We start from the raw sequence: 16,559 nt of genomic DNA on the forward strand, positions 1-16,559 counted from the left end.
ACTTTTGCTAATCTTTTCCGCAGAGGCAGTCAATGTGTTTGAAACGAAATGTTTAATTCCACAGTACTGGGTAGTTTCAACTGTTCGCTGCATTTCAAGTGCACGTTTTCATTTTCTAGCACGTATGGCATTATGCCATAATAAAGAACCAAACATGATATAATACAGTACTGGTGCTCCAAGAAAATTTACATCCTGAAAACCACACTTAAGAGCTTAATATCAGGTCGGGGTCTACAGTACTTCATTGGGAATCTGGACATACGAGTGTGCCTTTAAGTATGCACTTTAAATGTGCACATTTTAATATGGTTCACGAAATTCCGATGCTCTTGCAGTATCATCTTTCATTGATGATCTTTTACACGTACGTACATACGGGCTTCCTACGTCATGATATCTAACCAAGCGCGGTATCGCCTGTTACCTGAGCTCTCTGGCAACTGCTGAAACTAACCTATTTGTAACAGGTCGCGGGAAAATGTTACAATTGGTGGTTTGAAAAGCGTTACTTTCAAAGTAAATATCCTTTTACGTAAGTTGAACTACGTACTAGAATGGACCGTGAATTTATTAAATCACAAAGCGTTTGACTCTCATTTAAAAATCAGGTGTCTGATGACGAGCCATTTAGAAGCATTTCGAACCCTCGAACCCTGAAGATCAGACATTTTTGTCATTATTAAAAATTTTACTGGCACATTTGTATGATATCTCTTAAAGTGTAACACGCGCAAAAAAGATCAACAGTATATGCGAAAGCTTAGCTTCTCTTGCAGCTTGAGACCAATATTTTATGTGAAAGCTTTGCTTTTCTTGTAACAACACTATGTATATTAATTTAAACTATTAACTTTCCCTGTTTGGCGCGCTACTTAACACTGATGTTGCTATTGGCTGACTACATCACGTGTCCTATGCTCTGAATATCCTGTCATCGGCTGGCGAGATCACGTGACATGAGTTACGAACGGCTTACAAAAGCGCATCGAAATCTCTGTTTCATTGGTTCGGAAAGTAACATGCGGTGTTTGGTGGATTTCCAATGCATGTTTTCGTAATACGAAAATACGCAGCGTACATGTTGCTGTACATCAAAGATATTTCCAAAACGTGTCTTTTTCTCTGAGTTTCGTTTTCTAAAGTGCCGGGAAATTGTACGCTCGTGTACAAAACCATTACCATTCAAAGGAGTGATAGGGGAAAATATACTGTCATCCGGGAGAAAGTGTGTTTTTAACCGGGAAATCCGGGAAAAATCCGGGAATTTTTTTTCCTTGTCCACGTAGACACCCTGTTTTAGTTAATTGCGAATTTGCTGCATGAATGCGTGAGGATTTTCTACCGCCCAGATTCACACATTGTGTCTGTTCACTTCACCACTAAGAAAAAATGTTGCTTCATCACTGAAAACAAGTTTCTCACTGAACGCATCCTCTTCCATGAGCTGTTGCAACCGCGCCGAAAATTCAAAGAGTTTGACTTTGTCATCGGGTGTCAGGACTTGTAGCAATTGCAAACGTAAGGCTTCTGCTTTAGCCTTTTCCCTAAGATTTTCCAAACCGTCGGCTGTGGTACGTTTAGCTCCCTGCTTGCTTTATTCGTCGACTTCCGCGGGCTATGCGTGAAACTTGCCCGCACGCGTTCAATCGTTTCTTCGCTCACTGCAGGCCGACCCGTTGATTTCCCCTTACAGAGGCATCCAGAAGCTTTAATCTGCGCATACCATCGCCGAATGGAGTTAGCAGTTGGTGGATCTTTGTTGAACTTCGCCCTGAAGTGTCGTTGCACTGTTATGACTGACTGATGTGAGTGCATTTCAAGCACAACATACGCTTTCTCGGCTCCTGTCGCCATTTTGTCTCACTGCGCTCTCGAGCACTCTGGCAGCAGAAACCTGAAGTGTGGCTTCAGCCGAACAAAACTTTGAGTTTTTCTACGTACCTGTAGTGTGTCGTGACCATATGTCAATGAATGGAACTACAGTGAATTTATGAAATCGCTTCAATCATTTGTAATAGCCCTGTACTTCTTGCACTTGCCTCAACCACTGAGAAGCACTAGGCCTAAGTGAACTTAGTAGCTCTAACATAGGGACTGGTACTAACCCAGAATACAGTGTTCATGAATCGATAGGAGTGGTATTTGAATATTTAGATGTGCGGCTTAAGTGGACTTCACGTGCCCACAGCTCTTCCTTTGTGCACTGCTGTTAGCAATTCATTGTCGCTGATCATAGCCAATTGGGTAATAGTATACGGTAGCCAGTGATAGTTGCTCAGTCTTGTCATTTTCATTTTTTTTTCTAAATGTCAGGAGTTCCAAGGTTGTGTTGGATTGGAACCTAATAGCACAGCGTACATTTCTGAGTGTGGATCAAGCAGCAGTGATATTTCTGACCTCGGTTGTCACAAATATTTGACTGCTTTTCTGTAATATGTTGTGATTTCCGAGTTTGTGGTTAGGTTGGGGCCTAATAGCACAGCTTAAATTGCTGTGAGTTAAACAAAATACCAGTTAATTTCATTTACAAAGAATAGGAGATTACAGATGAGGAATGTGATTGGCTACCTACATCCTCTTAATGATTTGCTACGTTCAGTTCCCGTCACTCATCATGGGGATCCATTACCAGCAATTGTGTGCAATGGAAAAGCCATGGACATTGTAAGTACACTTTTGCCATATGTGCTGATGTGGAGTGCTGTGTGAAAACATTTATCATTGTGCTTTCTTGAGATGCTTCTTTGTTATTTTATCTGTTTTGCTGGAGACATTAAGTTCCCAAGGCAGTTTTATTGGTATCATTAATGTAAGATTATCCTCTGATCTCAATTCCATGTGTTTTTTACAGGTGGTGGTTGGAGGTAAAAACAAGTATCTCATCAATGGTACAAATGTACAGGCAAAGCGAGTGAATGATTTATTCTGCTCTGTGCAGTTAAATGTTAACAACCCTCACTTTTTGATCATGCAGGGCCGTATCACAAAGGTTCTCAACATGAAACCGATGGAGGTAAGTACAAATACAGTTTTCTCCAGTACCATGATGAAGACAAGGAGAAAGCAATCGAACAACTTGCTACATAAACATCAGTGTAACTAGATTCAGTATTGAATGTCATGTTTAGGTTAAGCTGTTAGGGTAGATGAGTCCAATGAGCAAAAGGAAAAAAGTTACTAATTAACCCCCCGTTTTTTTTTTTAAACAAAATTGGCTATCTGCCATTCAGTAAGGAATTAATTGTTGCGGTTATGTGATTACTTTATTTCTGTTTTCTTTGCTGCACAGTCTAATATCTTTTCTCCTGCCTTGCTTTTGTATTGCTGAAGTGCCACATCTTTTCTTGGCAACTGACATAACAACTGGTCTACTTGATAATCTGAACTGAGTGCCTAGAGAAATCTGTGTTTTAAAGCATAAACTTCCTCTCTTTTCTGAGTCTGTGAAAAAAATTCAAGATTGTATTTTAAGTTAATCAGTGTTCATGTATATTGGGGAAAAAAATAGTCAAGACTTTCCTCCTCCTTTCTAACCTTCACTCTTCTTTAGGGTTAATGAAGGAAGAACTTTAATAAAATTTGTCATCTCAGAAATACCAATGCAACTATCAAATAGCATACAACACTCACTTGAATGATTGTTTCTCGGTATAGGAACTTTACAGTTAAATTGCTTTCTGGGTTCTCAGTCTAGACAATTAAAAATTCAGACTTCTCTCTACAGTGTTTCATTGTAATAATGGACACAATTTGCCTCAAGAATTACATTTATTAATAAAATATCAAAATTTATTCACTCTCAAGCATGCCTTATTTATCAGTTTCAGATGAGAATGGGGGGGGGGGGGGGATGGTGTTAACATCCTATTCGGTATATATTATCATCAATGAGTCTGCTGCCAAGTCAGTACTTGCACATTCCACCATTCAGACACACAAACCAGTTTCAAGATTCATACAACACGTTAGACGGAAGAGTTATTCAGCACGTACCATTCACGGTATGTTATAATGCATCCGTCTGTATCTACACAATTACCCCGAAAAGAATTGTGTACTGCACAGCAGTACTCCAAAAGAGGGCAGAGTAGTGTTTAGGCACTCTCTTCAGTTGATGTGTTGCATCTTCTGAGTGCTCTGCCAATAAAACAGAACCTTAGGTTCACCTTCACCACAACATTATCTATGTGATTGTTGGAACTGAAGTTTATAATTGAAAGTTTCTTCCCACAGACATCAGTTTTTCAGAAGTCTGCAGGTGGGAACTAGTGCTATAACATGTCTTTGGTTCTTGCCAACCACCTGGCCGTAATTTATGTTAATTTCTTCCATCTCAGCATTTCTTCACAGTAACAAGTCCTTTCTTCACTCCATTTTAGTTTTCTACGTAATTCATTTTCTGACCTGTTAATTTCTTGCCGTCCCCCTACCATCTCTGTTACATACAATGCACTTAGATTGTCACTCTTAACTCATGCGTGATGTTTAACAGTAATTACAGTCTTGCATATTATCCTGTCTTCCACATTTATGCTCTCAGGTTTTCAAATCTCATCAAGTGCAGTTCCGAACAATCAGTCTTTGCTTCTCATCCTGTCTGGTAAGTCTCCCCTGACCTGGGGTTCTTGGTGACATTTCCAAACTACCCCTTTTTCTAAACCTCTCCAGTTGCATTCCCTTCACCCTCTTCCTTCCCCTTCAACCCTTCTGCTGGAAGGGGAGCCACTGGCTTTAAAAGCTTGCATAAGTAAAACGTGTGTGTGTGTGTGTGTGTGTGTGTGTGTGTGTGTGTGTGTGTGTGTGTGTGTGTGTGTGTGTGTGTGTGTGTGTGTGTGTGTGTGTGTGTGTGTGTGTGTGTGTGAAAGCAGATTGCCACTTTCTGCACCATAAAGATGTCTTGTCAAAATCATTTTGCAATTGGCTTTGATCTCCAGATGACTTCACTACACAGTAAATCTGCAAACAGTCTTAAGAGGACCACTCAGTTGTCTCCTAAATCATTTATATAGATTAGGAGCAGCAGAAGACTGTCATAAAATTGAGGTTATACTCCATAGGTGTAAAATTTGATTAGAAGTCACTTGTGAGGAATGGTGTCTAAAGCCTTCTGGAAATCTAGAAATACTGAATGATTTTTAGGTCCCCTGTCAATAGCACTCATTACTTCATATGGATAAAGAGCTAATTTTGTTTCACAAGAATTGTGTTTTCTCCATCCTTGCTGGCTGTGCGCCAGTAGATAATTCCCTTTGAGGTAATTGATAGTGTTTGAACACAGATTATGTTTCAAAATCCTACTGCAAATTGACATCAATGATAAGGGTCTGTAGTTCAGCCGTGTACGCACAAAGATCTGTTGCCTTTATTGATCAGAATCTCCAACCAGTTATCTGTTGTCACACTTCCTAGATGGATGACATGTATCCTTTCTTTTTCTTACTTTTTCTGTCTCAGCACCATAAGCCTTGATCTTTGAACCTGTTGACTCTGTGGACCAGTATAAAAAGTACACCTTACTACGTGACTGTGCTGCCAATGAAAGCTTCCACTTGGCAACCCCCCTCACCCCCCTCGTTTGTTTTTAATCTTGAAGTCAACTGTGTTTGAACCATAATTTCTCCTGCTAAATTCTTGGAACTGCTGTACATACACACAAGGCACTTTCGTATGCCAGTGTGGTCATGGGTCTGTAGAAATCCTTCCTATCTACCAAATGCATTAAAAACTTTGTCTGGTTCAGATTCATTGATGGCTTTGTGATCTCGTTCCATGTCACAGCTTCTTCTCTTTTCACACGTTCTTAACACCCACTCCAAAATCTGCTTCAAAGGATACTTCTCAGCTTAATGACCCACTTCCGGAATCTTGATCTCCACCTCTCAGAAACCTTAAAAAAAAAAAAAAAAAAAAAAAAAAAACACACACACATCAAATGCGCCGATTGCCAACAGTACTGCCATTTTGAAAGCTGTCATTCACACCAAGCAGATAATTCACTCCTTTGCTGCCTTGGTGCCTCTTCTGCAGTTGGAAATTTGTCAGAAACTTTAAACAGATAATATCTTGCCTATTTAACCCAAAGAGAAATTTCAAGTGGCACCAGCAAACCTGTCACTGCTGTGAATAGTCCATCAACCAATACTACCTTCCTGACTGCATCCTTCATGTAAAGTTTCTATTAAATATACTACCTCACATTACATAATGATACAATTTAATTTCATTCTACTCCCACTGTTACACACTACAGGTCATTCCCATGTGGATGACCAGGGTTTATATGACCTGGGAGATCTGGGAAAAACCCGAGAATTTTTTCATCCAGGAGAAAACCGGGAAAAACCTGTGAATTTTTTAGAATTCCAGGAATTTTTCGTTGTTTTAGTTTTCAGTTAAATTTTTGTAATTTTGACTGGTAAGAACAGATACTCTAACAAAGAACATTACTGTATCCCGCTACTGCAGCATTAAAACATGAAAGAGAGAAAAAAATGAAAATACAACTTTAATTGCAAAGGAAATGTGCCATATAAAATAACACAGTGCTCGTACAAGTGTCTGCCAACAGCAAAATGCGTCAAAGGCTTCCAGAAGACTGCAATGCTTCATAACAACAAATTGCCTCCGATGAGAGTGGCGTCACAACTGTTTACATTAGACTCATTTAATCAGTTACGAGCAGGCTCATGTACACGCGCAGTTGAGTCGTGTATAAGTAGTACCCCTTCCTTCTCCTGGCTACAGAAATGTGGTTGTTGGCTCTGTAAGCAGTAGTAGCAGCAACCAGCCACATGGTACCCGGAAAAGTTTTACTGGCACGCCCAAGCTGCCAGATTCACGCGTGCGCAGCAGGCCTGGATCTAGTTGGGGGTGGTGGCAAACAGGGGTATCTGAACTGGGTGGCAATTTTTGGGGGCAGGGGACAAATTCATATTCTTGATGGGAAAAAACATTGTTTCACAAAGCAACTAGCATGAATTATAAGTTGATTGTTGAATGCGTGCATAGTGTACATGATGTCTCTGTCAGGGGAATCCTCGTCACATCTAGAAACAAACTTTCCTGCAGACAACATGGGACGGGACTTTGCGAGCAGAATGGAATAAAGTCGGACCAGTGAATGCCAACTGCTGCTCATTTATGTGGTTGATTCAGTTTGCGAACGTTCAGCATCACTATAATTACTAGCAAAATCCATAGATTCAGACTACCAGAGTGGAAATAAACGACTAACAGGAATAACAGGTAAGAAAGATTACATATTATCTTCTCAGTGCATCCAAGAAAGTGAAATTTTGACAGAAAATATTTGGCCAGATCGCTACACTAGACAGGGCCAGTTGTTGTCCCCAGCTAGCAGCTGCTTAAGTTCCATTCTGAGAGTAGTGCGGAAAGCGCTTTGTACGAACACGTAATAACACCTAACTGGAGAATAATCGCTGGATAACTAAACCGGTGATTGTGGCAGGGTTAATAACGTTAATCGAAGAATTTGTTTTGACAGTGGTAGGAATAGTTCCAGAATTAGTGATGACAAGACTTTGTTGGAACGAGGAAGGAGGAAAAACGGGGACATCATACAAATTATGGAAGAATATGACGATTCCAAATTTATACAAAAATTTCATCCTACTACTTTTCGTCTCATGCATGAGAAACTGGAGCGTACAAATGAAATGTGCAACTATTTCCTAATGTAAAGACTTTTGCTTGTAGTAGGCCAAATTGGTATTTCATATTGGTACTTCATGAATTATATTCTGTCGTATTATAAAAATGATCATTATTGTCAAAACTGTCTCACTTATTTGGTGTGTGTCACAATTGATGCAATATTAGAAAGGCCTATTTTATTTTATCCAGCACACAGTGACAAAATAGACGTAATCAAATCGAGAAACCACACCAGTCTTGGTTGCTATTTGTATTAACAGCTTTCTCTGTATTAGACAACAATATTTCTATTTTTCATGTAGCAAAACATTTGACGAACTTTGATAATGTAATGTAATAGTTCTTCCGCCCGCATCTCGTGGTCGTGCGGTAGCGTTCTCGCTTCCCATGCCCGGGTTCCCGGGTTTGATTCCCGGCGGGATCAGGGATTTTCTCTGCCTCGTGATGGCTGGGTGTTGTGTGCTGTCCTTAGGTTAGTTAGGTTTAAGCAGTTCTAAGTTCTAGGGGACTGATGACCGTAGATGTTAAGTCCCATAGTGCTCAGAGCCATTTGAGCCAATAGTTCTTCCGCAGAAAGGAAAGCACGCCATGTAAAGTTGTAGCAAGATTAGAGAGAAAAATCGCTAGGACCTAAGGATTGAAGAAATGTGTACTGTCTTGCCTGCCTCTTGTCTTTACTGGTTTTAGGTATCCCATATTTAATTTTATGTCACACAGAAGAGCAAGTTATTAGCTAATAGGCAATAGAGTGTTCAGATTTTCTGTAGAGTTCTTGTTCTGCACTGCACACTTAAGACCAAATAAAGTGTCCTACATTTCCTCGAAGATATGTTTTATGTATCAGACTCTTCAGGAAGATGTGCACTACAAAATGAACTTATTTTTGAAAAGTCTCCAAGTGACTCGTGTTTACATTTAGCAGTTTTTCTGTTTCCTCTTCGTTTACAGCTCTCGTGTCAAATGAAAACAAGACGGATTTCTGTGGCTGGGAGCTATCAAGTGAATTAAAATACATTCACATAATCATGGAAGGCTAAAATATGTTATTAGTTTTAGATTTTATTTTATTTTCACCGTTCTGACAGTCAAGCATTAATCGCCTTGCAGAACAATAAAGTTATTTTTGTCGGTTTGCCAAAGAAATTTGGCTTTTCTTAAGCTTTCCTGCTGAGGCACTCAATTTATTTGAAACGAAGTGTTTGATTCCACACTATTGGCTAGTTTCAACTGTTCACTGCATTTCAAGTGCACGTTTTCATCTTCTAGCACGTATGGCATAATGCCATAATAAAGAACCAAGCATGAGATAATACAGTACTGGTATTCCAAGAAAATTTACGTCCCAAAAACCACACTGAAAAGCTTCATATCAGGTCAAGGCCTATGTCATTGGGAATCTGGACATACGAATGTGCACTGTAAGGCGAGCTATGCATTTTAATATGGTTCATCAAATTCTGACACTCTTGCAGTATCCTCTGATGTCTTGTTTCTGTTATGACATAATGTAAGATCTTTTAATGTTTTGAACATGCAAACATATGGGCTTCCTACGTCACCGTAGCTGCACAAGTGCGGTGACACCTCATATCTGGCACTCTCTGACAACTGCTGAAATGAATCTATTTCTAACAGGTTGCGGGAAAATATTGCGAATTGTTGTTCGAAAAGCATTATTTTCAAAGTAAATTTACCTTTTGCGCAAGATGAACTATGTGCGAGAATGTATGATGATTTTCTCAAATTGCAGAGCGTTTGCTCTCTTTTAAGAAGCAACTCTTTGATGACGAGTCATTTAGAAGAATTTTGAGCCCAGAAGATCAGAGATTTATGTCAGTATTAAAAATTTTACTGGCATATTTGTGCGATGTATCTTAAAGTGTAACATGCACTAAACAGATAAACGTTTTATGTGAAAGCTTAGCTTCGCTTGTAGCTTATAATCTTTGAGACAGATATTATATGTGAAAGCTTTTTCTTTTCTTGTAGCAATGCTATGTATATTAACTTAAACCATTAACTTTTTCTGTTGGTGGAATTCGAATTTGTTGTTGTTGTGGTCTTCAGTCCTGAGACTGGTTTGATGCAGCTCTCCATGCTACTCTATCCTGTGCAAGCTTCTTCATCTCCCAGTACCTACTGCAACCTACATCCTTCTGAATCTGCTTAGTGTATTCATCTCTTGGTGTCCCCCTACGATTTTTACCCTCCACGCTGCCCTCCAATACTAAATTGGTGATCCCTTGATGCCTCAGAATATGTTCTACCAACAGATCCCTTCTTCTAGTCAAGTTGTGCCACAAATTTCTCTTCTCCCCAGTTCTATTCAGTACCTTCTCATTAGTTATGTGATCTACCCATCTAATCTTCAGCATTCTTCTATAGCACCACATTTCGAAAACTTCTATTCTCTTCTTGTCTAAACTATTTATCGTCCACATTTCATTTCCATATGTGGCTACACTCCATACAAATACTTTCAAGAAACAACTTCCTGACACTAAAATCTATACTCGATGTCAACAAATTTCTCTTCTTCAGAAACGATTTCCTTGCCATTTGAATTTATAGTTTCGTAATGCAAAAATATGCAGTGTACATGTTGCTGCACATCAAAGATCTTTCCAAAACGTGTTTTTTCCCCCTGAGTTTTGTTTTCTAAAGTGCCGGGAAATTCTACGCTGCTGTATAAAACCATAACCATTCAAAGGATAAGTCTTACAGTTCCGAGGGAAAGTATACTGTCACTTAACATGGAAAAAGTGTATTTTCACCTGGGAGAAAATTTATTTTTAACCGGGAGATCCGGGAATTTTTTTTTCCTTGTCCACGTATATACCCTGATGACCCACATGTATGATCGGTGCTGCACTCCTGTCTGCCACCTCCTAATGCAGTCCCATCATGAGCATTCCCTATTCCATCTAAAACTGCTTCAATGCCTATGCAATTCACCCCTCCCACCCTTTCTGTGTCTGCCATCTCCTCTGAACTTCATGATAACTGTACCTCCAGCAAATTATCTGTTATTGCAATTTCCATGGCCTTAAACATCTGCATATCCCATTCTTCACAACCCACTTCCCATGCCCTTTACACACACATTTACTCTCATTTTTCGCCCCTACTCCTGCTGTATCCACAGTGTACTATCTTGCTTCCCACTCTCTCCTCCCCATCTTCTCTCTACTCATATTAGTTTTGTGTTTATTACCTGAATCAATCCACATTTTGCCACTCCTGCTAAGAGCTGTGTTCCTCCTCTCACCACCACCATCACCACCACCACAACCACCACCACCACCACTCATGTGCGTGGACAACCACTTCTAAAGCCACAATTGCTGTTACCATTTGTGTATGAAACTTTCTGGAATGTCAGAATTTGGCCAAGTTATTCATAAATCGTTTCAAAAGAACATGTCTTAACGTGCTGTACAGGTCTTTCATGACACAGGATGTTAATAGCTGATGTTTGTATAGTTGTAACATATTTGTAAAAATAAGTCACAGAAGAAATAATTAAATAACAAAGAACTGAAGTTGAAAAACTGGCTATCATAAAAAATATGCAAATTTTGCCTTTTCTGCTGCCTTCAACTTTTACTACTTTGCTTTTCCCCCAAAGTAAGGAACCACCATTGCTGAAAGCTTTGGTTTATACATTGGTATTTCTATAGACATTTTTGTGATTATGTATTAATAATTCTCAGATGTTCTTGCCTTAACTGTGTTTATGTAATTTACTATTTTAAGTTAATCCTATTTTCTAACATTTCATGCTTGTTTGCATGTTCCAGATTCTAGCTATGGTGGAAGAAGCTGCTGGCACAAAAATGTATGAGAACAAAAAAATTGCTGCAGAGAAAACAATAGAGAAAAAGGACAACAAACTTAGGCAGCTAAATGACGTAAATAGATTATTTTATTTTCGTATTTTGAAAATCTTTCACTGCTAACTGGGTGAATATTATGTTTAATGTTACTCACCCTCATGATCATTGTTCATGTATTTCACTGAGGATCTTACATTAGTCATTTTCAAAATAAGTATTAATTTTTTTTTAATAATATTGGTGCTTGGAAAGTAGACATGAAGAGAATGTGAATTGTGTATCTTTTTAATGCAATTTAGATGAAGCAACTGGCCCATGCTTTTGTAATGTGTCATTTGTTTGAAACACACACACACTTCTTAACACACACAAATCTCTGTGTTGTAAAGTTAAAATAAACGTAAATTAAATATTGTCCAAGAACCTGTTTCCATAGTAGTTGAGAAATGCCGTGTTAAAGACACTGATAAGCTCTTGTTAAAATATGCTTATTCATGATGCAGTTGCGTACTATATGACTGAGAAAGAAAAAACTGTAAACTTCTTCCCGGTGATTCTCTGTGATTGAAACCTGTCACGTAATAACAAGTGTATTTTAACAATTGGCATATTGCAATGCAGTAGAATATCATTAGCACATTCTTGAAGGGACCATAGATTTTGAACATAATACGCAGAATAACTTACTACTGAAAATTATCTAATTTGGAAATGATTCTGTTTTTTCATCAGCGAAAATGCGGAATAAAGTGTACCATAGTTGGGGTAATACGTGAACTTTTAATGTCACACTTCCTGATTGCAATAAATGTGCCATTTCAAGAACACATTCAGAATAAAACACTCAGAAATAATCAGAACTACATGTTAGCATAAAAGACCCAGAAATGTGTTAAAAATGGCAACATTGGCTAAATCCAGTATATTGGAGTTGAACGCTTCTGTTCTCAGCCGGTTGGAATGCAGAACGGTCATGTGACATGAGAGCATATCGTCTAACTTCCAAATTACAAATCCCGCATGTGATGTTGAAAAAATAAAAATACACTAATATTTCAATTTTTATTACAATTCTCAATACAAGCAAAAGTCATTCATTTAGAGTCTCCAGAACTGAAACACTACTGGTAATTGAGTAAGGGTTGTCCCTAACTACACTAAAATACGTTGATACAGATTGAAGTTTTGTCTTTGCAGAGGTTTGAAAAACATACCAATAGTTGACTGTTTCTTTTGTCTGAATTTTAATACTGTATTGTAGATCTTAGTTAATATGTTTATAGACTTCAAAACTCAACACACTCTGCTTCAATGTGTCCATTCCTTCAGTAGCTTTTGAAGTTGTAAGAACCAGCAAAGATTCTGGCTCATCATTGTCTTCACTTTCTTTTTGCTTCTCTTCCATCTGTTCCTGCAATACTTCATCAGTTGTCACGGACTGACTGACAGCAACTGCTTGATTATGTTCAACATATTCATCAAAGCTAAGATAGGCACTGTTTTCTTCTTGCCCCTTATTTGCTGGCATTGGTCAGAATGGTTTGAGATCGTGCTTTCTCACACACAATCCCACGCACTTCCTACAAAATGCATAACATCCAAGATTGTTACATTTCTCACTGTAGTGTGGACAGGCCAGTGTCTTCTGCACAAAAGTCTTCCTGCATTATTATTTCAGGCATTTTATAGTGCCTTGGTTGAGTGTCTGAATATGGCTTGTATAATTGAGCGGAAAAAAAGTGCTAAATTTGTATCAAGTAGATATGATGTCATGGGGTGCTCATTAAACACAATGGTTTTCCTATTTTTAACACCCAAACTGCCATCCTGATTTAGGTTTTCCATGATTTCCCTAAATCGCTTCAGGCAAATGCCGGGATGGTTCCTGTGAATGGGCACGGCCGATTTCCTTCCCCATCCTTTCTTCACCCGAGCTTGCGCTCCGTCTCTAATGACCTCGTTGTCGACGGGACGTTAAACACTCGTCTCCTCCTCCTCCCAAACTGCCATCCCAGGCATGCAAGAATTGTTAGAATACAGTTGCTGTTACCTAAGCTTTCACATTAGACATATATTTACATGAAAATGTCTGCACATTTTTAAAGCATAATTTTCAGGTGCCATTTCCTCTTTCCAAATAATCTGCTTCAGATAGTTTTTATTTGCTCACTGTTGTATTTACTACTGATGGAGGAATGTTCAGTTCTTTTGCAATATCAGCACAATTCATTTGTGAATTTTTGTCCACTTCCTGATTAATGTTCCACTTTCTCACTGTCGTTTTGTTCATGACATATTGGTACACCATTTGACAAAGGGGACAAAAAAATAAAATTCACTTACTGGGAGACAGATGCTAAATATGAACAAAGAATACAAGTGACTGAGTTCAGAATTGTATTGTAATAAATATTTTGTTTATTGTTTGGTCGCTCCAGAAGTTTATAGTTACCAGAGGTACTGCCGACCTAAACAAACTCCTTCCATGCACGAAAACAAACTCCTTCCATGCACGATTTCTACCTACCATAGGAAACAGCAACGTTGCTGTTCTGGATAATAATGTGTTCTTATAAGTTTCCGCACTGCGTGGCAGCAAACGTCCTACTTTTACCACTCTCAGAACTTGTGGTGGCAAAACAGTGCAGATACTGCCAAATTTGAATGCACTAAGCCAGGAGGGAAATGTGTAAATTAGTCTTTAACCTGCATTTGATGTAGTTGGGACTGGGACTTGTAAAAACTGATGTACTAAGTGGAAAAATATGGTAATGATTGGCGTACTGCTGAGATTGCAGTGTGGATACCATCTGAACATGATTTCCTTTGATGTTAAAGTTTTCTTACAAAATACTCAGTTCTAAATTTTGAGTTCTTTTAAGCTCCACAATTACAAAATTTTCTAGTTCTGTGTTGCAGTAAGAGTTGAGCCTGGATAGTTTTAAGGGACAACTTCTACAAATTAGCTTTTGTCATAACTTAAAATCTCATCCATTGCTAGCTCAGATGTTGCAGTAAAAGTGGTATATTCATCATAAGCTGTAGGATCCAATCATCATGCTGTCTTCTGCAGAGGAAGCAAATGATTGTGGGCTACGTAGCAACTTTCTCTAATTGTAGGCAGATGTTTAATTTATTTTTGAGATATTTGACTAGATTCATAATGTTCGCAATAGGTTTTACATTCTAGAATGTATCTGTTTAGAAACTTTGTTTTATTATTACGGTTATTTTTAGTGTGTCATGTGGGTGTTTGTACATCTGCTGAACTAATCTAAAATTAAATATTTTGTTTGTACTTTCCAGTACATTTTTTTCATTCTGTCAATACCGATGTTGTTGTTAAAATTGAGGTTTTTAAATGAATGTTTCTGTAATAAGAGGGAGTTGAAATTTGTAAAAATTATATGAAAAGATTTTGCAGTTGTTTAAAAAAGTATGTATGTTAAAACTTCATTGTACATTGTGTTATTGGAAGTTTGTGGAGGGATGGAATAGATATAAGTTTGTTGTAATTGAACCCTTAAGTAACATTTTATAGTGTCAGATATTTCTTTATTTCAGATAATTAACAGTGACATAGCTCCTAAAATACAGAAGCTAAAAGAAGAACAAGGAAGATATCTTGAATACCAGAAAGTAGTTAGAGATTTGGAAAGGCTGATGAAAATATATGTTGCATGGAGGTACATGAAAGCTAAGGTTGGTATTTGTTCAGTTTTCATTACATTGTGGAAAAGCATTGCAATTAATTAGATATATAGAAGATCTAAATGAAATGTTCCTCTGGTTACTCTTAATGAACATGTGTACCTTTTTAGTGAGAGAATGCATATATTACATTCTATACAGTAACTGCATTTGGGGTTAATATGAATTTTCTGTTGTTAATGGCCAACCAATTACCACTTTAACTCAAGAGTGAAGTATGCTGAATGTTTGTTCTGTTTATTTATTCTTTTCATTTTATGAGAGAGGGATGACAACTAATTTGTGAACTGATTGAATATTCCTGTAACATGCCTCTTCCTTGAGTTGTGTAGCTCATTCAGACAGTCAGAACTAAAAAGTAAAAAAGTGAGAGACATTTTCTGAGAATGATTCATCCTTGCCTGTAGATGCAAGTGCTTGGAAACATTGAAATAAAGGTTTTTCTTCAGTAAAGCAAAGCTGTCACAAATCCAAAGATTGGTTTGAACATAACAGTTCTATACTAGCCATGGTCCTGTTGGACATGGCATGCTGTGGCCTTCTTCCAACCTTTGAACTGTCTTACCCAGCAAGTTACAGGGGGACCTAAAGTTTAATGTAGATTCCAAACCACTGTGTAACTCATCGTTCTCACACCAACAAAGATTGGCAGAGATAGAAGTAGTTATAAGTGACAGATAAGAAACCTGATTGATCGGGTATCAATTCTGAAATCTTTGGATTTGTAGTCTGGCACTTCACCAATGAAACACTGAGCCACATTTCTGTGCAACCAAATATTTTCTTACATATTCTGGTGTCTCCTGGATACATTTTTCCCTCTTCGTGTTTTTAGCATCCTTTGTTGACAGTGCCCCTCGATTTAATATTTATATTCGCAACAATTAATCATTAACTGTGTATTTAATTCTGTTGACTGGCCTGATTCTGCAGTGTAATCTACAGACTCTGATGTACACTCCTGGAAATGGAAAAAAGAACACATTGACACCGGTGTGTCAGACCCACCATACTTGCACCGGACACTGCGAGAGGGCTGTACAAGCAATGATCACACGCACGGCACAGCGGACACACCAGGAACCGCGGTGTTGGCCGTCGAATGGCGCTAGCTGCGCAGCATTTGTGCACCGCCGCCGTCAGTGTCAGCCAGTTTGCCGTGGCATACGGAGCTCCATCGCAGTCTTTAACACTGGTAGCATGCCGCGACAGCGTGGACGTGAACCGTATGTGCAGTTGACGGACTTTGAGCGAGGGCGTATAGTGGGCATGCGGGAGGCCGGGTGGACGTACCGCCGAATTGCTCAACACGTGGGGCGTGAGGTCTCCATAGTA

At 38.6% G+C, this 16,559-nt stretch overlaps 1 protein-coding gene across 1 annotated transcript in view; it reads left to right on the forward strand.

Moving 5' to 3' along the window:
• LOC126190921 (structural maintenance of chromosomes protein 2) overlaps positions 1 to 16,559 on the forward strand; it is a 196,073-nt gene that overhangs the window by 55,786 nt on the left and 123,728 nt on the right. Inside the window, exons 3-5 of the mRNA XM_049931555.1 lie at positions 2,855 to 3,016; positions 11,478 to 11,588; positions 15,078 to 15,215. Coding sequence (XP_049787512.1) covers positions 2,855 to 3,016; positions 11,478 to 11,588; positions 15,078 to 15,215 — 411 coding nt within the window. The remainder of the gene's footprint in view (positions 1 to 2,854; positions 3,017 to 11,477; positions 11,589 to 15,077; positions 15,216 to 16,559) is intronic.

This window comes from Schistocerca cancellata, chromosome 6, assembly GCF_023864275.1.
Source record: "Schistocerca cancellata isolate TAMUIC-IGC-003103 chromosome 6, iqSchCanc2.1, whole genome shotgun sequence".
Taxonomy (NCBI): Eukaryota; Metazoa; Arthropoda; class Insecta; order Orthoptera; family Acrididae; genus Schistocerca; species Schistocerca cancellata.